Source organism: Scomber japonicus, chromosome 4 (assembly GCF_027409825.1).
Source record: "Scomber japonicus isolate fScoJap1 chromosome 4, fScoJap1.pri, whole genome shotgun sequence".
In the NCBI taxonomy this organism is placed as follows: domain Eukaryota; kingdom Metazoa; phylum Chordata; class Actinopteri; order Scombriformes; family Scombridae; genus Scomber; species Scomber japonicus.
In genome coordinates this window covers 17,873,754-17,900,202 of record NC_070581.1, presented here as the reverse complement: position 1 = coordinate 17,900,202, position 26,449 = coordinate 17,873,754, and the positions used below count along the sequence as shown (strand labels likewise).

At 40.5% G+C, this 26,449-nt stretch overlaps 3 protein-coding genes across 3 annotated transcripts; all 3 read left to right on the top strand.

The window, feature by feature from the left end:
• Nucleotides 1–827: 827 nt before the first annotated feature.
• nr1d4a (nuclear receptor subfamily 1, group D, member 4a) lies at nt 828–11,692 on the top strand. Its single transcript, XM_053317605.1, has 8 exons — nt 828–846; nt 7,190–7,513; nt 7,613–7,701; nt 7,782–7,926; nt 10,100–10,716; nt 10,815–11,000; nt 11,136–11,346; nt 11,476–11,692. The coding sequence occupies exons 1-8, from the start codon at nt 828–830 to the stop codon at nt 11,670–11,672; spliced, it is 1,788 nt and encodes a 595-aa protein (XP_053173580.1). The 3' UTR covers nt 11,673–11,692.
• A 2,586-nt stretch (nt 11,693–14,278) lies between these two features.
• Nucleotides 14,279–16,966, top strand: mfsd5 (major facilitator superfamily domain containing 5). Its single transcript, XM_053317529.1, has 2 exons — nt 14,279–14,387; nt 14,759–16,966. The coding sequence occupies exon 2, from the start codon at nt 14,840–14,842 to the stop codon at nt 16,286–16,288; it is 1,449 nt and encodes a 482-aa protein (XP_053173504.1). The 5' UTR covers nt 14,279–14,387; nt 14,759–14,839; the 3' UTR covers nt 16,289–16,966.
• Nucleotides 16,967–17,633: 667 nt separating this feature from the next.
• On the top strand, nt 17,634–22,463 carry LOC128357352 (protein lifeguard 2-like). Its single transcript, XM_053317686.1, has 12 exons — nt 17,634–17,761; nt 19,227–19,317; nt 19,561–19,649; nt 19,818–19,882; nt 19,987–20,040; nt 20,142–20,192; nt 20,300–20,339; nt 20,950–20,987; nt 21,133–21,220; nt 21,344–21,439; nt 21,678–21,731; nt 21,858–22,463. Exons 1-12 carry the CDS (start codon nt 17,747–17,749, stop codon nt 22,005–22,007), a joined length of 831 nt encoding a protein of 276 aa, XP_053173661.1. The 5' UTR covers nt 17,634–17,746; the 3' UTR covers nt 22,008–22,463.
• Nucleotides 22,464–26,449: the final 3,986 nt, after the last annotated feature.

The window sequence follows — 26,449 nt, the reverse complement described above, 5'->3', positions numbered from 1 at the left end:
ACCGTCAGCACTCAGCGCTGCTTGTCAGAGAACAAGCAGTCACGGTGAGCCACGCCTATTGTCCATGTGCTTCGTCCTCCAATCTCGCCATCCCTCCGCACCACACGCTCCGTATTTTGCATAAAATGTGTATCAGTAGGGCAGCGCTCTACCCGGCACATGCAGAGCGCACATGCAGTGTGGCTTTACTGAACACATACCACGGTCGAATAAGCGCATCAAACTCCCTTCAGCTCCAGATCCCCGCCAATGAAAATGCTCAATAGCGTGAAGGAGAGAGAAGGAGATAAAGGACTCCGTGAGATACAAAGAGTGAGCCAAATCCCACACAAACAGACACAACACAAGTTGGAGGGAGCGGAAAGGCGGTCACATTTCCAACTCACCTGCAAACGTGATTGATGTGGGTGTTTGTATCAGTGGGTGTGTGTGTCATCCCTGACACTCGTTCACGGATATGCTGACTGTACCTTCATGGAATTCATGAGAACCGATTAATCCTCGCTCGTGCAACATCACACGCGGTCGAGTCAAGGCGCAGAAGGCATCCAGTTATCTTAGGGGAGACCAGCTTGTCCAACTTACCTCAGTCAGAGCACAGCTGAGCACAGTGAGAGACACCACTCTTACCACAATTTTTACAGGGTAAAGAACCTGTAACGAGCACTGGACACATTTCCACACTGCTTCCCATTTTTGGCTCCATGGGGCAGGTGTTTTACGAAAAGCAATTTCTTGACTTTTTCACCTGTTTTCAAAAGACTTTTGATCAAATTTAGAGATTTTCACTGTCTTCAAGTTTTACACCATCAACATCAACGAGAGATATGGATAACAGTCCTGGAGGTAAGACTAACTTCAACATTGTTTTAACATTTGCAGAAGTGCTGATTATGACATAAAAGTCAGAATTGATTAACGGATCTTTTCATTTGAACGTTTTCATTCATGCTGTTGCCAACAATCAAGTCTACACCAATTTTGCTCTTTTCGGCTATAATTTCTTATTTCATGATTTAGGTGTGATGAGGCTTTAACCACTGTAACGCAAGGCAGATTTTCAATTTTTTATTCTTTTGACTGTGTGAATGACTTTTTCCAAAGCTCAAGATTTATTTGCTTAATATGTGTATGATTTGCAATCGTGTGCAATCTGATGTGAGTTCTTCACATGTATCAATTAGTGCAAGAAACGCAATTTTGTACATGTAAGCGTTTGACTAAGCTGATTTATGTTATAGGTTTACCACATATTTATATATTGGGCTCGTGCATTTGTCTGCTTTCCCTTTTTTTGCATTAAGCAATTTAGCCCGTTTCTAATTTAAATAGCCTATGATACTGTAAAATGTTAGCCGGACTTGTGGTAAAAGTTGCTGCTTCGTGTTAAAATCTCAAAACGCAGCACAGGACTGCAGCTCTACCAACAGCGAAACCCGCCATATGGTTGTAGTGAGTCTGCGGCCACTTCCTGTTTCTCTGCATGAAAACAAACTCACGTGGAGCTACAGTACACTGGCTGTCACTGTTATCACAATCTGTCAGTGCCAGTGCTTTAACTGCGCACTGACGCCCTCTCATCTCACTAGGGAAATAAACAAGGAAACTCTGGCGTAAAGGGCGTATTTGTCTGTGTTAAGGCCATCTCTGCAGCATAAAAGTTGATAACCGCAGGACTTCCATCCCTTAAGTGGCATTAGGAAGCGCTCTCTCGAGGTCAGCCAAGGTACACGTTTTCTGCTTCCTAATCGTCGGTGAATCACTTACAACAGTGACAGTCACGTTCCAACACAGGTGATGGGCGCACCCTGTGCACCATCAACATGTTACTCTAATCTGAAGGTTCTATTTATGTTGATAACTGGGCCAGTGTTTTTGTTTTCAAGGAAGTTAACTGAGCAATCATATATAGATATAGTATTAGTCAGCCGATAAGATCGAGATATCACACAGGACTTCTCTGTCAGTGTTTGTTGTTATTGTTATTTGATATTTGGTATGTGTGTGTGTCTGTAAGGATGGTTGGGGATTGCAGAGTGGGGGAGTTGAGTATTGAATTGCTTTTAAATTGTCATGTTTATTTAAATCACACTGTATCATTTAACTTACCAGAAGACTTATTAAAATTAGATCTTCCCCTCCTCCATCTGAATGTAAGGGGCCACCTTGAACTGGGTTCACTGATCTTTAATGTTTCAATAAGGCTATTGAATGCACATGACTTCATTTCAGCTCATGAGTTTCACTGTAGTGATATAAACAAAGCTAATAAACATCATCATAACCTGGCAAAAAATATGGCTGCAGTGGTGGGCTGAATGTCTCATAAAGCCCTGCCAATAAAATGAGAGAGAGAGAGAGAGAGAGAGAGAGAGAGAGAGAGAGAGAGAGAGAGAGAGACCCCCCATTCAGAAGATTGGGTTGTGTGGTATGGGGTGGGCTGCATGTGACATTCACCCATTTATATAATAATTTGCTATTAGCATATCTAATCTGCCATATAAAATAGGTCAGATCGATAACATGCAAATAGGCCTAAAGATGTATCAGATGTAACATTGCTTACATTATTGCAAATTTTAGAAAAACTATTCCAGAAAAACTAAATTGGCTTCATGTGCAAATTAAGACACTTTATGGAATATGTATTTGCACTATTCAAACTTTTACTTCTTACAACCTTGACGTCAAGTGAGAGGTCAACTGTACTTTGATGTGGGGTCAGTTGTAACAAATCCAGTCTAATCTGGTACATTAGTCATTTCTTTTTCTTCTCCAACATTAATGTGCTTTAGTAACACTAAACCTGTGTTGTGTCAAAAACAACCAGGTGTCTGAACAACTGACTCATTCTACAGTCGACTGCATGAACTTCATGCACTGCATGTCCTCAATAATACTTCCTCTCAAACTCCCCCTGTGGAGGTTTTCTGCCTTATTCTTGGCATGTTGAAAATAGACAGAGCCCCAAACTCAGGCCTATTCCTCACATCAGCTGGACACTATCATCACTTTGACTCCAAGTTTTACCTTGCTGACAAAATCAGGTTTAACTAATTAAGGGGATGGGGGGGGGGGGGCAGTGGTCTACAAAAAGTCAGCCATAATAAAACATGTGCTAGCTAAGATAACAAATGGGTTTGTAGGCTACACTGTATTTACTTCATCATACAAATGATTTAATGTAAAAAACAAAAAAAACAACAACAAACAAACAAAAAAACAAATTGTAGTCAATTAAACACACATTCTTTGATTCTCGAAAAAAATAAAGTTATAGCCTATTATATTAGGCTACATAGAAAATTAAATATCATAAAGGTTTGTTTGACACATTGCCTACTAGTGTTTATGAACTAGTCGTGCTGCAGCTGGTGGTGCACAGTCAGAGCAACTCGCCGAATAACATGCTGCTCTATTTAATTTGGCTCTTTAATTATCAGCCCCATGGTGGACTGTAGGAGCTCTGGCTCCCGGCTGGAGCGCAGCTTCATGTCTTCCCAGTGAAAGCTCCGTCAAAAAGCCTCCTCACGTGGCTTCCCTCGCAGAGCCGCGTGCAACGCGTGAGATACCCTGGCCCTCCTCCCGCCGCTTCCACAGCTCTCACGGACGCCTGTGTTGATGCCGCCTGTGGTGATGGTGAGTGAGAGCTTGGTCAGTGGGTCAGCGATTCCATGCATCTACTGTTTTTTTTTATACCTCTCGCTCTCTCGTCACGTTTTCCCGCCTCATGCGCTTTTTGCTTCTACTGAAAGCATTTCCCCCCAGTCTCCTAGTCTGGTAGAGGCTGAGTCAAGATTCAATATTTAGTAGGCTATATTGTCATTTTCTTCCAGCCCACAGCAGCGCAACAGGAAATGGTAAAGAGGCTATATATCTAAAAAAAAAAATCTCCTAAAATTATAATAAATCCCAAGAGAGGAAATAAAGACGTACAGTTGGCACAGTGCATTTACAGTGAAAGTGCATGTTTCAGTTCGATGTCACATGCACTTTACATGACACGAGTCGATTTTGACTCTGCAACATCTGCCAACAACTTATCGGTTCAGGGCACACATCCGCTTAGGGTGTGTTTCAGCCGGAACGTGACTCTGCTTTTAAACATATAACTCCTCTCCTCTCATCCGCTGCACCCTCCAAACGATGCTGAAACAGATAGCGGATTAAAAACATTGAGAGGTTGTTGCACTACACTGCTGATAAAATCCCATAATACTGAAACGGATGTTTTTCGGTCCAGATTTGAATCAGCGCTTGCAACACATGCACCAGTTTTGGGCAGAACATCAGAGAGAGAGAGAAAGAGGGGGAGAGAGAGAGAGAGAGAGAGAGATTTCAAATCATATTCTGGCATTTATAAATCACAGCTATCCACCGTAATAATCTCATTCAGCTCCTCTTGATAATTGAGTGAACCAGAGCCAATGTGTGTTGCAGCATCAGTTTGGAGAGATGCTATAGAGGCTCACAGACTCATTCTATCAAGTTCCTGTGATATTGACCTACTTACAAAAGTCTGAGTTAATGAAGTCTGCTGCAAACACACCTAGTGCTCACAGTTTGTCTGTGTTCAGTAGCACACAATAACTCTTTACTGGTCATTATCTAATATATAGCCTACATTATTTTCTGTTATATCGTCATAAACACATTCCTGCTCTCAGGAAGCCAATGCATGTTTTTAAACTTTACAACACAAGGACTAAAAAAAAAAAAAAAACTATGTTGGCTACCTTAGATGTAGGTTGTCTCTTCATGCCCTGTATTATAAAGTGAACTAACAAAAGTAAGAGATAAAGGACAAGGGAGAGAAAGGAGAAGAGGAGCATTTGTGACCATGAAGTGCTCACTGTTCACGTTTCTCTGCCGAACTCCAGTCCCTGCAGATTAATGTTTGCACATGTAGGCTAAGCTTAAAATGGGCATTGAGGACCGATTGACTCTTCAATTAATGCTGCCTACAGTGACCTAAATTATAACTATGCGTGTATGCACATGGATAGTGTGCATGGCGATCCAGTTTGCCTGTGTGGGAAATCCAATTGAGGAAAACCTGTGGAGTTTGTTAGCTGCAATAAACTATGTTGCTGTAAATTGTGCAGCAGGTACATTATTATTATATGTTGATGTTCAATGCTTGTTTAGTGTATGGATGATATCAAGTAGCCTAATGCCAGTGTTCTTCTGAGGAAATGAAAGAATGTCATAATTTGAAATAGATGAATACATGTAAAATTGTGTAAAAGTTCAATCTAGAAGTTGAGTGTGCTATATCCAAGCAGTAGTGATGTCTATTAACTGGTGATTGATAGCAGCTAGCACTTTGAAGTGTTTGTGGACATTTGGACTTCCTGCAGGTTTATCATTAACAGTATAAAAACAACAATACCATGCCATGTGTTATTAGTGAACAGGTGAAACTAATGCCTACTTTGATCATAGGTGGCAATAATGCTGTGGTATGGTCGCAAATACAAGAATAATCTTAATTTTGTACAAAATGATAAACTGATTCTGCAATGCTTACATTAAACTTTCTAATATGAAACCTTTCTCCATACATGTATAGTATCTGCTAGTACTACTCGGAAGTAGACTGTAAACCACACTGCTGATTGTGTTTACAGCACAGTCGCCTTTACGGGATCATTCATAAACATTTAACTGTACATGTGAGTCTTCAGGTGGACATGCAATGTGTTTGGGTGGAGTGGGGGGTGGGGGGTTGGGCCACATGGCTGTCTGCATGTAAGCTTAGGAAGAGTTGAGGCTCAGGACTGTGTCTGATGGGTTTGTCTGTGGCTCTGGCATGAGTCAACAAATCCACCAACACGTGCTGGTTGAGGGATTATCAAAACATTTGAGCTAAACAAATACCTTGTGCAGCAGAGGGCAACACAGCAACACAGGGACAGACCTGCTGCACTTGGCTGTGTACATACATGATTCCTATATGGTTGGGCTGGTTAAACCACTCTACCACTATATGGATTTTTGGATGTTGGAAATAACTTGTTTCTTGGAAACTTTGTAGTTGCACGAGTCAACAATGTATGAATGCAGTTGCCCAGCTATCTTAGTGCTCCCACACATTTGCATATGATTTGTCATTCTGAATGCATCTCTATTGGACTCTACTGTACACCGAGTTGCTAATGTATTATTACAGCAGTCCAATCCATACAGCTGAATAGGCTTTTCCTTTGCAAAAACGTGACTCATATCCACCGACTGTGGCGTATGAACAGCAGGGGCTGGAGACTTGGTGCCACCTCACGCCCGGGGAGCTTCCCAGTCAGCGTATGTTTATAAACACGGATATTACCGACTTCAGATTGTTGTATATTTCAACACGAGACTGCGGATTTGTTTCGGGCAGTAACCGTGTCAGGAGTCCATACATGTGAGGCGGCGGTCAGGTGTCGTGCTGTTAGCTGGCGCTGGGCACGGTGCCAGGGGAGCGAGGCTATTATTGGAGCGGAGGAGGCAGCAGACCCCGCAGACACGTGAGGCCGTGTCTCAGCTCATCCACAGCGCATGACTAGAAGTGAGAGAGGGAAAGAGAGGGAGCGTGTGAGAGATAGGGAGAGAGAGAGAGAGAGAGAGATGCGAGGGAGGCGAAACTTCAGAGGCAACCACAGCTGAAAGACAAAAAAATATTCCACTTATTTGCACGGTGCCTATATAAATTCTGCAATAGCATGACGCAGGCATTATTTTTTTAAGTAGTTTCTTTGGCACTTGAAGCGGAAGCCTGCCTGCTCTGTTGCCGTACTACCAGCTGTATTTTTAGCACTCACTTTATCCGCGTGAGCGCACCATTGCGCCTGTTACACTCAGGATGAGGCAACGACGCTGCAAATTCTCAGAACTGCTCTCTGCTGCCCAGAGGTTGTGCAACGTTACATCACATTACATTCGATGTTGTAGAATAGCTTAATTTTAGTTTCTATAGTAATAGTTTCTAAGGAAAATGGATAACTAACTGCAATGTGTCCCTATTGCAATGTATCCAACTATTTACAGTGTGTGATATAGCCCTACAAAAATTATGCCACTTTTTATTAATGTCTGAATGAAGTTCTGTGCTTTTAATAAAGAACTTGAAAACAAATTTGAATCACCTGATCCCACCCTCTCAACTCTAATGTCAACTGCTATGCTCCACCCTTTCCCCTGTCTGCAGGAAGTGGAGGAGTCATCCTGTATGCAGGCTCGGCTGGCAGTGCCAGCCCCAGCCCTGGCAGCCCTGGGAGCCCCTCCAGTGGGTACCAAACCCAGTCACCTTCTTCACACTCCCAGCCTTCATCTCCAGAGGAGGTTACCTTCACAGAGATTGGGGTGCTGAAACAAAGGGCAGCAGGGTGCACCACTCCATCCTCCAAACTGGTATTCCAGTTCCCAGAGGTCTACAGTAGCCCCTCAGCAGCAGCCGCTCAGGTCACTAAGCATACCTATGCACATCCGATTGCAGGAAAGAGGCCATGCGGGTTCACAGGAACTTTCACCAGTGAGTCTTTCCTCAATGTCCATATGACCAGTATCTAAAGATTTATGTCTTCTTCTATGTTTTTGTGGTATATCTGACGGTCTGTTTACCCTTCCTCAGAGACAGGTGGAATGGTCCTGCTCTGCAAAGTCTGTGGGGACATTGCATCTGGTTTCCACTATGGAGTGCATGCTTGCGAAGGTTGCAAGGTAAGCCCCTGATGAGAAAAATATGTAGTATCAGTAAATTATTGTTTGCTTTTTCTTGACCAGTTTCATTTTTGTTTCAGGGTTTTTTCCGCCGCAGTATCCAGCAGAACATCAACTACAAGATGTGTGTGAAGAACGAGAACTGTCTGATCATGCGGATGAACCGCAACCGGTGCCAGCACTGCCGCTTCAAGAAATGCCTCTCTGTTGGCATGTCAAGAGATGGTGAGATATCCTGACACATTTTTAATGGGAGGGACCCTCATGCAGTTCTGCCTGAATGCCACAGTGCTCTGATTAGCCAAAGCAGCAGGGAAATGGGCAGCCAGAACTAGGCGCAGTGCTGATATGTAGGTCTGTGTGAAAAATGTAATGCGGAAAGTCTTTTGAGGTCATGGTGCCAGTAGCTCAGTCACTCACTCTATCAGCAGAGCTGCACCTGCCTTGCCCTTCTACTGTGTCACTGCACTGCCAAAGATTACCATCTGGCCTTGCATCACTCACTTAAGTTTCTAAGTGTCTTTCTCCTGCCCTCTGCAGTATCCTCCCACAGTCCTGTTGCCTGTATGCTCTTGTTCAGCACAACCCCTCCCCCTCCATGTACCCACCATGTTCCCTCAGCTCTCTTACATCTCCCCCCAAGACAATGATTTATGAGAAGAGGAGCCTTGAAGTCCCCGAAGCTATCTATCATCTGCAAAACTGCAGCAAACACAGGAATTATTTTAGGAAATTGGAGCAGGGTCAACTTGATTACCTTGTGTATGCCCATAGAACATCTTACAGCAATTAATGAGGGATAGGGCAACAATTAAGCAAGGGATGCAAAAAAACAGCCAGTCTCTGATAGGATTTATCAGGCGTGACGCTCAAATCACCTAGTTTCAGTGAGGAACATTGATTGATCACCTCACAGATTAAGAAAACAGCTGGGCTGCCCTAGAAAAACAATACATAGTGTATTCATACATCATGACCTACTTGGTGTAGTTTGCCTGTCTTCTTCCTCTCAGTATGGTTTCTGCTTATCTCCACCCTCCAGTACCCTGCATTGCCTAATCTAGTAAAGAGGTTAGTGTTATTTCTGCGTGTGCTTGACACTTCTGGTGCACAGAGAAAATGGGGTGGTAAAATGCAACTCGGTTAAAAGCGAACAAACAGTCAGGTCGACCCTCTTAGAGGAGATTTTCAAAAGCATCAGCCGCAACCTAGAAACCCCTTTTTGCTCTATTTCAATCATTACGAAAACAGGAAAACCACATGCAACTGCCTGCAGCCCACAATAAATAGTACACCCTGATTTCACACCAGGCAGCTGTGTGACTTTGGCTCTGCAATATAGGCAAATATTTAAGTCAGTTGGCATGATGGCACTCTTTTCTGCTCTAACCAGAGCATCATTTCTTGCTTTTTAAATCATGATAAAGGGATTAATCTCATGTTACTTTATTACATCTATCCATATCAAGGGATGCTGTAGGAAATGACTGTATATTTGGTAAACATAGCAATATGTGTGCATATTTCTAAGCCAAGTAAATCAGCTCAATTGACTTGACAGTGTCTTTATGTTTTCATGTAAATTTCTTATATTTATCTTTTGAGAATAAGGCTACATTGCTTTAATATTATCACTGTTGTGAAAATTGGTGCACCAGTTTTGAAGATGTCTTTGAAGATGTACTTCAACTTTTTTTGCCTTACCTAACTCCACACATACACACCTCCCACGCACCCAGACACTCACTCTTACTTTCCATGTATCACCGTCTCTCATGTCAGTCCTCTTCATGTTCTCACTACTGTCTCCTCTCCTAATTTGTTCGCTTCAAGCCCACATCTCTCATCTTTCTCCCTCTCACGATCTCAGTGCCAGTGACATCACGCTCACGTTGCCCCAGTGCCCTACTTACAAATGAAGGGAGGGAGAGAATGAAGACAGGGGTGGATAGGAGAGGATGAGGCAGATGGTAGCAGGGGGTCTATAAATAGCCTCTCCAGCTGATGGTTACTGTGGGAAGGGGGATGGGGATACAATGAGGAGAGGGAAGTTTTCATCTTATATATGGATGATCCTCCTTGAAATCTCTCAGCTTCGTACTTCTGATTTGTGAAGGCAGTGTGATGGGTAACCTTTGAACAATGCTTAGCTTTTATTTAGACAGCCTGTATAGGTTGCTCTTGCAGCCCTATGTTTCCTACATGTCATCACTGTATAGGCAAGATAAATTCTTTTCTCTTTGTTGCCATCATAACTTGATGGAATTCTATGCAAGAAAAGAAGCTTTTGTGGATGTATTACCAAACAGACACTGCAAAAAAATGTGCCCAGTATGAATGTCCACATTGTCACAATGACTGTGAGCTGACCCGTTTTTACTGCTTGTGTTTTCTGTAGCTGTTCGTTTTGGTCGCATCCCTAAAAGAGAGAAGCAGCGACTTCTGGATGAGATGCAGAGTTACATGAACAGCCTAAATGAGTCGGCTGCCATGGACATGGACTCATCTTCCATGAGGGACACTACCTCCAGCCCAGAAGATGGCAACTCAAAAGAGGCCATCGGGGCCATCTCCAGAGCCTACCGTGACATCTTCACCACCAGCAGCAACAACAACAACAGCAGCAGCAGCCAGGAGAGAGCAGTAGAGACAGCTCACATTGCCAACAAAAACAACACGTCTCACTCTTCTCAGGATGCCAGTTTTCACCAGGTTTCATCTCACCCCAACTCTGCCCAGAGTTATCAGGGTTGCCCTGTTGCCCCTGTGTCACGTTGCCCAGTTGCCCCTGTGTCACGTTGCCCAGTTGCCCCTAATGACAACCAGCCTACATTCCACAGTGTGGACAACAATCACATCACCTACTTAGTTTCAACAAATCAGAATCATGATCAGTCTAATGGCACAACTTCTCAAAGAGGCAGCTCTGCCAATCATAACAGTTTTCGCAATGCAGGAAGTGCCACAAATCAGTCCTCCTGCCCATGGAAATTACCACCAGGAGCTAAAGTGCTGGTAAGTGCAGGAGTTTTATTAAATCACATTAGGACTCTTTTCATATATCTTGTCTGACCAACAACTAACTAATTCTTTTTATGTCTTTTGTGTTTAAGGCCTGCCCTCTCAATGCATGCCCTGTATCAGGAGCAGAGCACTCGAGTCAGGAGGTGTGGGAATCTTTCTCTCAGTGTTTCACTCCTGCTGTTAAGGAGGTGGTAGAGTTTGCCAAGGGCATCCCTGGATTTCAAGAGCTTAGCCAGCAAGACCAGGTCATGCTGCTCAAATCAGGGACTTTCCAGGTAATGACATACATTTCAAATGTCAATGTCATATATTGTCGTGAATGCAAAATTCCTTATGATGAGCATGAATGTGTTACTGGTGAATATTTATCTAAACTTATCTCTGTTACTGTTTTTCTCTCGTGTGTTAAGGTTCTGATGGTGAGGTTCTGCACCTTGTTCAATGCACAGGAGCGTACAGTGACATTCCTGAATGGCCAAACTTATCCCCTGTCCACTCTGCGGGCTTTGGGCATGGGCTTACTGCTGGATACAATGTTCGAGTTCAGTGAGAAGTTGGGCTCTCTGGGGCTAGAACCAGATGAAATGGCTCTCTTCATGGCTGTGGTGCTGGTCTCTGCAGGTAAGGGGGGGGCACTGTTTACTTCATGAGTAGTAGGAAGACAGTGAGGAAAGCTGCAGAGATATTCTGTTAATGAACCAATAATGTGGTTTGTCAAATACTCACACTGGCATCCTCTTTTCCCCTCAGATCGTTCTGGTATTTCAGACATGCGGGCTGTAGAGCAGCTCCAGGAGGGTCTGATCCGCGCCCTACGATCACTGATCACTCGCCGTCGCCCAGACGACACCACCCTCTTCCCCAAACTCCTCCTGCGACTGCCAGACCTGCGCACCCTCAACAATCTGCACTCCGACAAACTATTGGCCTTTCGCATTGACCCTTGAGCAGGCCACTTGTTCACAGAGCACACAGACACGGCTTTACTCTTTTACACAAATACGTTCAGTACACCACACACACACACACAAATTTTCTTCCACGGGCAGGACTTCCTTGAAAATTGAGGAACAAGTATTTGTGCAATCTGAGGAGAGTTTTATAAAAGGATTAGTGAGTACAGTAGTGAACATATTTTCGATTCACTATTGATCTTCATGCAATGTTTTATAAACAATAAATTATTATAAAATTATAAAAAAATAAGTATAAACATATACCTAACATACATTATGCAAACTCATGCCCACACATATAAACCGCAACACCTCTTGAGAGACATTGTTCCAGTTAAAAGAATAAATCATTGTGTAAAGTTACTATTACCCTTTTGGACAAATCATTTGTGTACTTGCTCATTATATCCATTGTACTTAATAATAAAAGCCAGTTCACTTTTGTTTATTCCTTAAGTCATAAAGTATCAACAGGCCATCACTAAGCAGCAGCTGAAAGATGGATACCATGGATCCAAACAGTTATTACTTAGGGACCATTAGTGAAGATTGACTATGTGTCAGTTTGTGTTTAAGAGAAAGGGAACCTGTATATAATACATAGCGAAACCTGAAATATTAAGGTAATTGTGTATCACTGTTTCACAATCATACCATCTGCATTAGTACTGGAATGAGACCACTATTTTAATGTGTCACCTGTACACAATAGGATACATTCTGTCTCTTACTATTTTTGACTTATCCTCCAGAAACATTTGGCACACCTTGGGTTTAAATATACCAACTTCATGAGTCAATGGCATTTTATATAATTTCACAAAAAACATTTTGTCTGCGTCACTATATCGTATCACATCTGGAGTGATGGAGACCCTCCATGCATGTTGGGTTTTGTAGTTCCTTTGTTTGTTTATGTTGCTGTAAATATTATGGTACCCTAATGTCTATGTATTAATGACTGAACTGATATGATGGATCAGACAGATGAGTTCGGCGTGAAGAAGAATGTACTGCTGACCTTCCTGTACTAGGTGGGGGTTTGGCCATGCCAAAAGGGCTTTGCACAGGAGAATATATAGTAGGGATTCTCAGACGGTTTAGACACACTTCCAGCTATCAGATGATGTAACCAACCAGCATAATCCCTGAAATCACCAGCGCTCACTCCACATGCACCCTTCCTTTGCCCCCAATGTTTGTCATACAAACACAAGAGATATTTTTGGGTGAGAGATCTTATTTGATTGGTCATCTCACTGTTTGTTTGTTTGATTATGGCTGATTGAGCACATGTTGTACATTTTGTAAATCTTTCTTCCTGAATAGAAATGATATAATGACATAAAGTTTGAATTCTGTATTATTCCGATTCTGTGTCATTCCTTTGTGTGCTTGTAGACAAAATGAGAAAACTGTGCTGAGTAGTTAGGCCTATATGGAGTTGAGTAATTAGTGTACATTAGCACATCTGAATAAAGTTAGATGTACATGTACATTTTCATATTTTGACACAGCTTATGCACTGTTAAAAGGATGTGCATGTTAGAGTCACTTAGCAGGGTCATTGGCTCCATACAGGCAATCTGCAATGATTAATGATCAGTTAACAGTATTAAAGTCATTGCCCTGTATTTTAATTCATTTCATAAGAAGAAAAATTCCAATTTCTCTGATTCCAACCTGTAAAATGTTTCACTGACACAATTTCACCTGTGGGACACACATTATTTTAAGGATCACTTACACTAGGCATGGGATGATAACCATGTTCAAGATATACCACGATATGAAAAAGCCACGATAACCGAAACCCCCAAATTTTCTGTCATACCATTCCTAAGGTATGAGCTGTTCTTTGTGTGGTCAAAGACAGAAAGTGCAGGTCAGAAATCCCTCAGGTGGTGCATCTGCAGTGTAGAGTATCATTACAGATTCAGGTTAAATGAACATGTCTGTCTTTAATTTTCATCCTTTTAGAAACATTTTAGAGCTGTAATCGCAATACCGCAACACAGTGAAACCGTGATATTTTTGCTTATGGTTATCATACCATCAGAATCTCATACCGGCCCATGCCTAATTTACACCCATTCTGGCCTTTTGGTTGTAAAATTTAAAGATTTACCTTTTAAAGAAGACTGTAATCAAAAGGGTTGAAGAACAGTAAGTTATTTTGTGTACTATAATTTCAGACTTAATCTTAAAAATGGGCTGCCTGGTAAGAGGTTAAGTCCCTGAATAAACTAAATGTATGTGGCTTATGGACAAAACGTTTTCATTTCCAAATCGTTAAATCGAGAATATAATCAACAGATTAAAAAGATGGTAATGAAAAAACAAATCTATTTTTGTACTAAGTTGTAGCATCTATTTCATTATTGGGTTCTAACTGTAGTAATACCTAGATTTGTTCAGAAAACATGGGGAAACTAAGAAAGTATTTCTGAGGATCAACTAGTAAATAATTAAAATCCTACCTTAGAACTGGACTGTCTGTGAAAGTTAGACTTTTTCCTGGCCCTGGAAATCAAAAAACAAAGTAGGGACGCCACCTTGTGGTGAAGTGATAGATCCCGGAAGTGGATGGTGTGTTGTTAGCTTTTCTAGCATAGAGGCACATAGCTTCAACTCTCACTTAGTTATGTTTCATGTTATCACCTGATATGTCGTGCAACTAATATGGAACCACTGTTAAACGACTCGGTAAGATATATAATGATGTACTATAATGGAAAACCAAATGGTGGGATAGTGTCGCAAGTTAGAGTGATTTATCTTGTTGGCAGGTTAGCTCGTAGGCTAGCGTTTTCAGTAAAGCAGGTTGATAGATGTGCGCTGCAAATGACATGTTTCGGTAAGCTAAACTGTCACTTACCTTTAATTCATATATGTAGTGACACTTAAACTCACATAGCAAGCTAACTCTGTGTTTGTTGAACATCTTAATTCCTCAATGTGAAACAAAATTAAGCTGGTTAGCCATTCAAACTAACTTAAATACACAGCAGCTGTGGTGACGTAAACGTCGTTTCTGTACGTGTACACTACTATTTGTTCACCTTGTCTTTACACAGGTGCTGAGAAATAGAAAAAAAGGAGCTGAAAACGTCCCAAGACTTCAAGTTTGACCTTAAGTGAGTGCAGTTTATCACACCATGTTGGTGACAGCGTACCTTGCCATCACAGTCCTGCTTGCCCTGTGTGTTGGCCTCGAGCTCACAGCACGCCGCCTCACCCCACCTCAGCCGACTCCTACTGCTGTAGCCAACCCAGCCTTCCGTCGCTTCCAGAGTGTATTCCTCCGGGCATACCTGTTGGCTTTGTGGGCAGACTGGCTCCAGGGTCCTTACCTCTACAAACTCTACCGCCACTACAGCTTCCTGGAATCCCAAATAGCCATCTTATATGTCTGTGGCCTGGCTTCCTGTGTTCTGTTTGCTCCCTTTTCAGGCTGGCTCCCTCAAATTTTGGGCCGCAGACAGACATGTCTTCTTTTCTGCCTGTCCTACTCTGCTTGTTGTCTCACCAAACTGTCCAGAGACTACTTTGTGTTGATTGTGGGTCGTGTCCTGGGCGGTCTGTCCACATCCCTGCTCTCCACCACATTTGAGACCTGGTACGTGCACCATCACGTAGATGTCCATGATTTTCCCAAGGAGTGGATCCCCAGCACCTTCACCAAAGCTGCTACCTGGAACCATGCACTCGCTGTGGGAGCAGGGCTGGCGGCTAACCTGCTGGCTGAGTGGCTCCACCTGGGGCCCGTGGCTCCCTTTCTCCTGGCAGTCCCCTGCTTAGTGTGCTGTGCCTGGGTGGTGCTAACAGATTGGGGCAAGGAAGAGGCTGAAGGAGGTTCTGAAGGGGACAAACAGACACTGCTCCTTGGCACTCCAAATGGAGGTGTGACCCGTATGTCTGTTAAAGCCAGGTTCTCACGCAGCCTCCATGAGGGGCTGCGATGCCTGCTGTCAGACAGGAGAGTCATGCTTTTGGGTGGAGTGCAGGCTCTGTTTGAAAGTGTCCTCTACATTTTTGTGTTCCTGTGGACCCCAGTACTGGACCCTCATGGGCCTCCTTTGGGGATAGTGTTCTCTTGCCTCATGGCTGCCAGCATGGCTGGTTCCTTGCTGTACCGCCTAGCCACCTCCACACGCTACCTTCTACAGCCTGGCCACGTGCTCTGCTTGGCTGTTCTGATGGCATTCTTCTCTTTCTTCATGCTGACCTTCTCCACTGCCCCAGGCCAGCCTAGACCGCATGAATCCTTTCTGGCTTTCCTGCTGCTGGAGCTGGCCTGTGGCCTCTACTTCCCTGCAGTAAGCTTTCTCCAGGGCAGAGTTATCCCAGAGGAGAAGCGAGCTGGTGTGCTGGCCTGGTTCCGGTTGCCTCTGCACCTGCTGGCCTGCCTAGGGCTGCTGGCACTCCATGGAGAGGTATCTGGAACAGGTGGAGGGGAGGGTGGCAGCGGTACCAGACACATGTTCGGAGGTTGTGCTGTCATGATGCTGGCAGCTTTGATGGCTGTCGTCAGTCTGTTCACCCTGGGAAGGAACGACACAGACTTGAAATTGGAAGGAGCCAGAGGGGAGGGGGAGATGTACTGAGTAGATGGACCACAAATCATTTTATTGTTGGACTGGTTTCAGTCTACATTTTGCCAAATTTATCAGTGACAGAAATGGTGTTTTGGTAGACAAAAATTAAATTGAATTTCAATTTTTATATGTTCACCTTGTTACATCTTTGTTTTTTGAGGAGATAATATTAATATTCATTCTGTCTGTCTGTGTAACACTTTCTGGGAATACGGCCATATCTACCTTCATTTGTCAGTTAAATTGCTGGAAACTTTGCCAGCGATAGTTCAAAACTCCTGTATCATTCCATTAACCAATCAAGATTGTACGCTATTGCCTGATTGTGTCCATCCACATGGAGATGAGATGATGTTGATGTGTTTGACAGGATGTAATGAATATCACCTGTCAGTGTCAATGCTCAACGTTTATCATTATTTAAAACCAGATAGGTAAAGATGTTTACAGAGAGCTGAATTAATATCCAAAGAAATAAGGTCATGACTAGCATGTTGACCAGTATCTGAATGTCAGTTCTTCCAGTACTTCTTGTATATTGTTTGTTTTTTCCAGTGTCTGTGTATTTTTATTGAAAAGAGCAATATACAGTAAGTCAGTTTTACACTGAATGCTTTTGAGGTTTCTGCACCATTTACAGGATATTTTCTCTGTATTGTATGAACATTTCTTGAGCCTTTCGTGTTCTTAAATAAAAGTGCACATTGAACAGAATTAATATTTAATTGTTTCATATTACCAGAACTTCTATTTTGTGGCATATTGATTCTGTATTCTGTTGAACCAGGTGGGGTTTTTACATCATTCAAATTGGTGCAACAATGTATTCTACTTTCTGTGTTTTTTTAAGGGCAAAGTTTTCTCAGTAAACTTTTCCCAAGTAGAAAATGGAATATGTATAAAAATGACAACACATTAGAAAGTTATAGCTGTTTGTTGTTTACATTTTTCTGGAAAAATAGACTCTATGTATCAGGTAATGCAAATGTCTAAGGCTCACTTAAATACACAGAAAACGTTGTAACCAGCACTGATCCCTGCTCTGGACGTTTCTGGACATTTTTTTAGCCCCTGCAATCCCCCTGTCCTATTTTTTGCTGCAGACCATACTTCCAGATTTCTCTGGACTTCTCTCCTAATAACGCATCATGGAGTAATCCATCCTCCCCATTTTTCCTGGTGGTGTGGTTCAGTCCCGGCTTTTTTCTATGCTGCAGCTTTACCTGGATGCTACTAGAACATCACTCTGTGGGTGAGGGAGGGGTATCTGCACGATGCTTAACTGCGTTGTTTTGGGATTACATCACTGTATCGTCAGAGAGTGAGCAGGCAAGAAGAGCACTATCAGTCAACTGTCATTCCTTGGCCAGACTGCAAAAACTACACAATCGAGAAAGACGATACCAGATACTCATTGACTGGGTTTGAATAAAGAACAAGGCAGCCCACTGTAGGACGACAGACATCATGACACAGGGCAAGGTATGAGCTTGCTTTACTCGTGTCATCCAAATAATCTTTCAGTCCATATCAGATAATTACCGACAATTAAAACAGTTTTGGAATTTTCTGGATCCGGCCTAGATTATTACGTAACAGTCGGTTATGCATGTATAGTCCATTTGTCAGTTTCATTGTTGTAAAATGTTTGATGGCAACGCAGGCTATTTAGATGTGGATACCACCAGAGTCATTTTACATTTTAAAACAATTCTAGGAATAACTACTCAGGGTTTGTGTCCCATATTTAGGCCCAAGTTATCTATCGTGTCGCATGATTAAGTATTCATAATAATATTCACGATGTTGGCAGTTACATAGTTTTAAGACATCTTAATGCTGTGGCATCTTTTCATTTCATATGATAATCTAATGTATCTCACTGTTGTTTACCTTCGAGTCAAATGCGTCATCGTTTGTTACCAAGTTGCGTCACCATGACAACCAATTTCTTTTTTCTGGTTAAAGAAAATAATGTTTATAAGTCAGTCTGATAATAGAAAAGAAGCCATAATAGATCATCAAGCTATATTGCACAATTCAATCCAAAAAGACTGGAGGATGTACATGTAGTGGAAGCGGTCTTGTTTTGAAGAGGGTCTGACATAAATGACCAAATCTGGGCTAAAAAAAATAAAGTCAAGCTCAATGCCATATTGTTAAATCTAATCTACAAACTGGTGGCTGTGCATGTAGTGGAAATGTGCAATAATTAATTGAACATGAAACTATACTTCAGTGGTTAATCGTGCTACTGTATTTACATCAATAAAAATCAACTCCATTATATTAATCTAACCTCTATCATTTTCCCGTGGCTAATAGACATTAGGCCACACGCAGCTTCAAAAATATGATCATAGACTTTTTGGACACCCATAATAACCCAAATGTCAGTGTATTGAACTAGTACCAAAGTACTAAATACTAAAAAGAACGTTTAATGCTAAATGCCATGGCAACCCAAGACTTATTCTTATTAATGGCTTAAATAAATTCTTAATACAGCTAATGAAATTATTAAGTTTGAGTAGTTGAACTAACAGGTGAAAACAGTTGAAATGTGATCAAATGTGATAAAATCAATGAAAATACTGAAAATTTCAGTTGACATGTAAGCTTTGAAAGTAGTTGAACTGTCAATGTGACCTAAAAGTGCAGGTTATAGTTATATTGTCATTACTCCAATAAATGTAATACATTTTGCTCATACTAACAGCAGCACTAACTAAACATTTGCAACTCAGTGGTCATTTTTCATTTTCTGACATGGAAAAGCTCCTGCAGTATGGCTCACTTCATCCTGAAAAGTATGACTGACTCCTTATATAGTAAATGTTTTTCAAAGAGGAAGAGGCGTGCATATTAGTTATGTCACACTAGCTATATAATTAATATACTGTACATTGGGTAACTTTCTTAATTTATTATTTTTTTGTGCTATCAGCTGTCACTTGCAAACAAGTCCACCAATGGCTCCCCAAGTGGACAGGCATTAGTGCCCCCTGCTCCTCCCAGCTATGAGGAAGCCACTGCGGGTATAAACTACACCTTATCCTTCTATGCTATATCATAAAGTTAGTCTATGCCATTACTTTTAACACATACATTTGCTAATGTTAATTATATTTTGAGTATGGAACTACAATAAAACTTTACATATTTGTACTTATTTCAACATTGAAGACTTTGATACAGGATACAGACATATATGAGATTACATTGTATATGTAGTATATGTTAGCTTAATAAATTTAAGAAATCTTCCATGTGTTCTTTAGGCACCAGTGCCCCTTGCTATAATGATGCAGAGATGCTCACAGAGTTCACGTGGGATGATCGGAACATCAGGAGGATCTTCATCCGTAAGGTATCAAACCTTTATCATTACATTGATCACAACGTAAGCTTTGTTGTCAATACTATGTATCACTGATAATGTACATCAAGTGAGCTTTGTTAAACTTTAAAGGTCTGATCAGCACATACCAGCAAATGTATCATTATTCAATGTTCACTCTAACTTGCTTTATTTTAGGTGTATGCCATCCTGATGATCCAGCTTTTGGTAACTCTTGCTATTGTGGCTCTTTTCACTTTCTGGTGAGTGTTTCAACTATCTTTTTATCTCATATTTAACAATGTTAAACTTAAAAATCTAATAAAATCCATTGCATTGTATTTACTTAACACTAATTTACTTTTAGTGACCCTGTGAAGGACTACATTCAAAGCAACCCAGGGTGGTACTGGGCCTCTTAGTAAGTAACAAATAGAATCACTTTCAAGTCAGTAACACATAATTACTCGCTGATGACTTCTACCTTACAACATATCTAACATTATTTCTGTGGTTTTACAGCGTTGTGTTCTTTATTACTTACCTGACTCTGTCTTGCTGCTCTGCACCAAGGTTAGCTAATATTCCTAATATTCCTCATAATTACATAGACAACATCAAACATATCATTGAAAATCACTGAAAATACAGAATATCCTTTCCTTTCCTCATTCCTGCAGGAGGCAGTTTCCATGGAATCTGATCCTGCTTGCAATCTTTGTAAGTACAGATTGTTTAGACATTTCAATTATATTTTTTATAACAGTGCAGTGTTTTAAAAAAAAACCCTGCATACTGAGTTAAGAATCGTAAAGAGTACATTCATATATTAAAATTAATTTTTGTTGATGTGAAACTTTCATTCTACTCTTGATTTTGATTTGCCACAAGTAAGATAACAGTTTGAATGATCTCAAAACGAATTTATGATATAACTTAGTTGGAGAAGAAGGTTGCACATCATCAATGGGATTCTCAGTTTTGTGTTTAACTCAAGATCCAGTGAGCATGTTCTGAAGATATGACAATGTTGCACATCTCAAATTTTCGAGTTAAGGAGGACAAAATACTAACATTTTACTTGTTTTCTTGCTCACTTTACAATGTTGATGTGTGTGAGGTTAGCCAAATACACAAGTGAAATGTTTGAGTGAGTATTTTGTCTGTGTCTTGTTATTTTTTGAGATGTGCTTCCTTTTCATAGTTTTAGAGCCAATTTATGATATATTTACATTGAAGTGAATGCTCTGTAGTCATGACTTATCTGAAGCAAAGTAGGATTTGAGTAACTGATTGCATTTTCACATGACTGTAATTTGTCATGTTACAGACGCTGTCCCTCTCCTACATGACAGGGATGTTGTCCAGGTAAACTTCTGTGTTTGTTTAGTTGTAGGTGGCTTGCGTTGTCCGCATGGCCAGTAATGTGGACATATATAAAACTATACTTTGCATTTATTTCAAATAACTTGAAATATTTTCACCATGTTTTGCATGTGTCTTGTTTCAATAGCTTCTATAACACGAAATCAGTGGTACTGTGTCTGGGCATCACAGTAGCAGTCTGTCTCCTTGTCACAGTCTTCAGCTTCCAAACTAAGGTGAGAATTTTACTTGTACATTATTGACATACATTATGTTGATGCAATATAAAATACTCAGGATTGAGAGTGAAAATCATTTGCGTTTCATGCTGTTTGATTTAATATGTTCTCTCCACCCAGGTTGATGTGACATCATACCAAGGTGTGTTGTTTGTCTTCTGCATGGTCATGTTCATTTCTGGACTGGTGCTTGCAATCGTCCTTCCCTTTCAATATGTAAGTACAACTATCCACATCAAGCAGTTACAACAAGCTTGGCAAATTTGGGAGACTAATGCAGACTCAACTCTAAATGGAGGTCATATAGTAAACCCTAAATGGTGGTCATATTTAGTTAGTATATCCTGGTTGATCCCTCATCCTAAGCATTCAGGTCTTACATTGCAGTATGCATCTTTTGTGTTATGATCCACATACTTGTAAACCATTTAATGAAGTAATTTTTGCTATTTAGGTACCTTGGTTGGATGCCATCTACGCTGCCTTGGGAGCCATACTGTTTACCATGGTAAGAGTACAGACACTATCAAGCCATTATAGATAGTCTAGTCTAGTTCATATGCTGTGTAGAGTATCTCATTAGAATCTCAAACAGAAATAGGTGTTTTACTTGCTGTTTTATTGTCTTTTGTAGTTTTTGGCATTTGACACCCAGCTCCTCATGGGGAATAAGCGATACACCATGAGTCCAGAAGAGTATGTCTTTGCCACCCTCAACATCTACTTAGATATTGTCTATATCTTCTCCTTCTTCCTCCAAATATTTGGAACAAAACAGGAGTGAACCAGCTATCATCCTAGCTTTCTGGTGTACAGACAAGGGATGCATCAGTTTGGACATTAAGTAGACATAATGAGAGAATTTTGGTGATTGTGATGACAAATCTTCCAATTGTAACAGCTTTATTTTTTGCCTGATACTGATACTGGTTGTGAAGACTTTGTGAATCTTGTGTACAAATAAACATGTACATAGCCAGTATCCACACCCAAGATGTCTACAACCTTTCCCTCCTCTCTAGCATGTTGTGGACTTATAGTGTGTTATGGGGCTAGTTCACCAGCTTTACCAGCTTAAAACATTCAGTGGTCTTTCCCATTTGACGTAGATAAAACATACTGTGAGTGTCCATCTGAAGCTCTATGAGTGTCCTCATATCCATGCCAGCATAGGTTTCACAAACAATAGATGTCAATACTCATTAACAGGTATTTTTCTCCAGTACATTATGCATGACTTTGAAAAACAGCAGTTACTGTGAGTGTTGTTGTAGTGACTGAAAGCACAAATGTAATTGTAAGGTTTTTACTGTGTTTTCAATTATATGTGATGTTGTCACAGTACTGTGCAAAACAAGAAAACCCCTTCATTGTTAACAGTTCATAGATAGATAGACATGGGTTTCTAGCTTTTTAATGACAACGTAAAAAAGTTATTTATTAGATTTGCTTTGATTTATTACATTGTATGTGAAGTATTTGCTTAAATTAACAATTCAATACGTTCAAATTATTGTAATGTATATTATTAGTATGTCATTGTCTAATAGGCTATATGTGTTTAAACCTTACTTCTTTTGAATGAAGAGTATGTAGACAAAAAAATTCACTAAGAAGTTGGATTTTCTTCATGAAAACTACTTAGTTTGGGCAAACCTTGACTGTCAACATTATGGGCCCCATTTTAACGATCTATAGCGCATGGCGTGAAGCGTGGCGCAAGTGCCTTTAGGGCGGATCCAAATCCACTTTTGCTATTTTAACGGCGGAAAAATGGTCACTGCGCCAGGCGCATGGTCTAAAAGGGTTGGATTTAAGTCCCCTCATTAATCATAGGCGTGTTTTGGACGTAACATGCGGTAAACCAATCATCTCCCAGCCTTTAACATCCAGGAGCGCTGTCACTTTGGCGGATTGCTATTATAACAGGGCATCTACCCAGTAATACGTTTCAATAATATAACATGAGTTACTTTTGCTGAAAAGAAAGTTGGCTGATGAGCTGCTAACCTCACATTTAATTCATATAAAGGAAGAATATGGAGATATAACCAACCAGTCTGATGAGTGTAGAGGTGTGTGTGGTTATACTGCAGCAGCCTGGTGTCATCAGTTGATTTAATAAACAGTGAGTGGCTGTGCGTAATGGCACTGCGCTCTGTACCTCATCTCAGAGGCTACAGACTTTCATAAGTTGTTAGGACTGTCTGCAACGGCGCTCTCCATTTTTGACAATTAATTAAATCTGATAAATATTATGACTAACTAATATGACATGTATTTTTAATATGTTGATGTACATCATAATATGAATTCACATTGTGGTCCTTTTATTAGTGATGTTTTGCATGTTTGTGTGCTGCTGCGCGCCTGTGTGTGCGTAACAAGCACAGTGTCTGCGCGCTGCGCACCCGCCTATATAGAGCATATTGGACTCTTGATGATGCGCCCCTTAAATAACAGTGACATATGCACCAGTGACTTTAGACATGTTTTTTTTTGGTCAGTAGCGCAATTGCTTTCCTCTGCCTCAAAATGGCAACGCGCCACCAATGCACCTGACCACACCTGATTTTGAGACCAACACGCCCATAGGTGCACAATCTGGCGCAGGTACATTTGCTATTTAGACAACATGGGCGCAGGGCGAGAAAATGACAACTGAGCCGGGGGAAACTAACAAAGACACATGCGCCACGACAATGTTCTTATTTGGTTTGAAATTATGACAATATAATGAATTAGAAACATGGCAGTGCTATACATGCATTGGTTTACTATAACTTTTGTGGAAGGACTTGAATTGTATTTAATTATATTTGAAGTTTATTTTTCTATGACAGAATGATACATTTCAGAAAGTGTGTGATATAAAATGGTGAGTGTGAAGCCTGAAAATAATTAAAAAGTCGTTGAAAGTGGCCTTGGAATATATTTTATTCGATGATGCAGTGTATTGTTGAACAAGCACCCTGCATTTCATTGTAGCATTGGTGTTGCAGTTTTAAATTAATAAAGGATGAATGTGTGTAAATGTACTCACTGGTTCAATGATTTTGTACACTTCTATGTTACCTTTTCTTCCACTCATACAAAACTTCATGTAACAAATTACTTAAGTTCAACCATAACTGTGATATTATGGTACTTTTCAAAAAATACAAAAGGAATGTCAGTTTTCATCCAAGATATCCCAATGTCGTGGAGATGGTAACTATTTACACACTATCGAATAGTATTACTAAATATTCTGAATATATTCCTAAAATAATATTACCTTTAATATTCATTTTGTATAATCTGAACACAAATGCAGAGCAGCAACTGTTTTAAAAAATCTTATTGAATGTCCATCAAATTATTTCAAGCCAACCTGTAAATTGTATGTTTTAGTCCATTTGCTGAAATTGAGGTATAGTTTTATATAATTACTGACCACTTTCCAAAGAATTATATAACATTTTATCCATTTCCTACCCTCCAGGCAATCATTGGTTTCTGCTCATTTCTGAATGGTGTTGAAATGAACTTTTAGACGTGGATAATCTTTAACAATGATTATAATTGGGATTGTATTCAGATGCTTTACTTAAGTAAAATTGCATGCAATGTAAAAAAAAATCCAAGAAAAAAAAAGGGGGGGGGGGGGGGGGGGGGGAAGAAAAATCCTAAGTAAAAGTACAAAAGTATTAGCAGCTATTGTTAAAGCATTGCAGTAAAAGTAGTGGTTTGGTTCCTCTGGCTGATATATCATTATCATTATCATTAATACTAAGGCGTTAGTGTAAGCAGCATGTTGTAGCTGCTGGAGGTGACACTAGTTTGAATTACATTATGTACAGTTAGCAAGTTTAATCCAGTGGATCCCAACGTAGAGGTCAGGCCCCTGCAAAGGGTCAACAGATAAATATGTGGAGTTGTGAGATGTTGATTTATTTTTTTTCCAATGTGCTTCTCTCACCTATCCTTTCTCTCTCTCCTCTTTGGCATTATATAAATAGAGATTGATTGATTGATTGAGATGACTAATGGAAGAGGAAAAAAGAAAACAAATAAAGTTCTGATGCACAAATCTGTTTTCAGTTTTTGGACTTTTCACTAATCTTTGTTTTTTTGTGAAATATTGTTTCAATTGAACATTTATTGAAATGAAACCATCTGAGAAGTTTAGAGGGAAGATCCACTATTTGTTTGGGATACCACTCATAGACATCTGACCCCAATTATGAACTGCTTTTTGTAAGATGTTAAAAGCCAAAAAGGTTGGAAACCACTGCTTGCATTTTAAAAGCTTGTTAAATCATCAATTGTGTCAAATCTTTATTTGAGAAGTAACTACAACAGTCAAATAAATGTAGTGGAGTAGAAGTTTTAAATATAGCATAACATGGAAATACTCAAGTGAAGAACAAGTCAAAATCATACTTAAGTATTTGAATAAATGTACTTAGTTACTTTCCACCACTGGCAATATCAGCGTAATACTATGCAGGTGCTATATGGTTAATTTATCTGTACGTTAGACAGACAGACAGATTTTTCTGATGTATACCTCCCACCTCGTTTGTTTTGAAGCCATAATTATATTTTGTAGTCACATTTATGTTTAGCTCAAGAATGATGCATATTTGTCCAGATTCTCTGTTTATGTGACTGTGTGTGTAGTTTCTTCTCTGGTAGTTAATTAGAGTGGACCTTGGTTGGGTAAAGGACTGGAGTTGCCATAGACATATGGATGTTATTTATATGTATGGGTGCTACTGCTTGGACTGGTGGCACAATCATTGCCACTACAAAGCTGAAATACTATCCTAGTCTAATTTTTGTTTGTATAACTTAAATCTCAAAAGTTTCACAAGTAAATCAACTTGTGATATTGATTTGTATCTTTTCGGCCTGTAAAAGTTAGACTTTTAGTCAAAATGTTTATATTTAACTACCTAATTGTGAATTATTAAGACTTCCATCAGGCAGATACCCAAAGGGCATGACACTGACAAGGATAGCAGATTAATTATGTGCATGTGGCGTCCACAAGTGAAAGTAATAAAAATAGTGCTCATAAGTCAACGCCGGCGGGTGTGACGTGATTTTAAATGCTTTCCTCGGTCTGCTATTACCCAGTAAACATCCGGTATACTCGGACTCACAGCAACCAGCCATCCAATCAAACGGTGCGATGGCACAGCGTCCTGTTCAGCCATGTTGTGGTTTTGAATGAGGAAG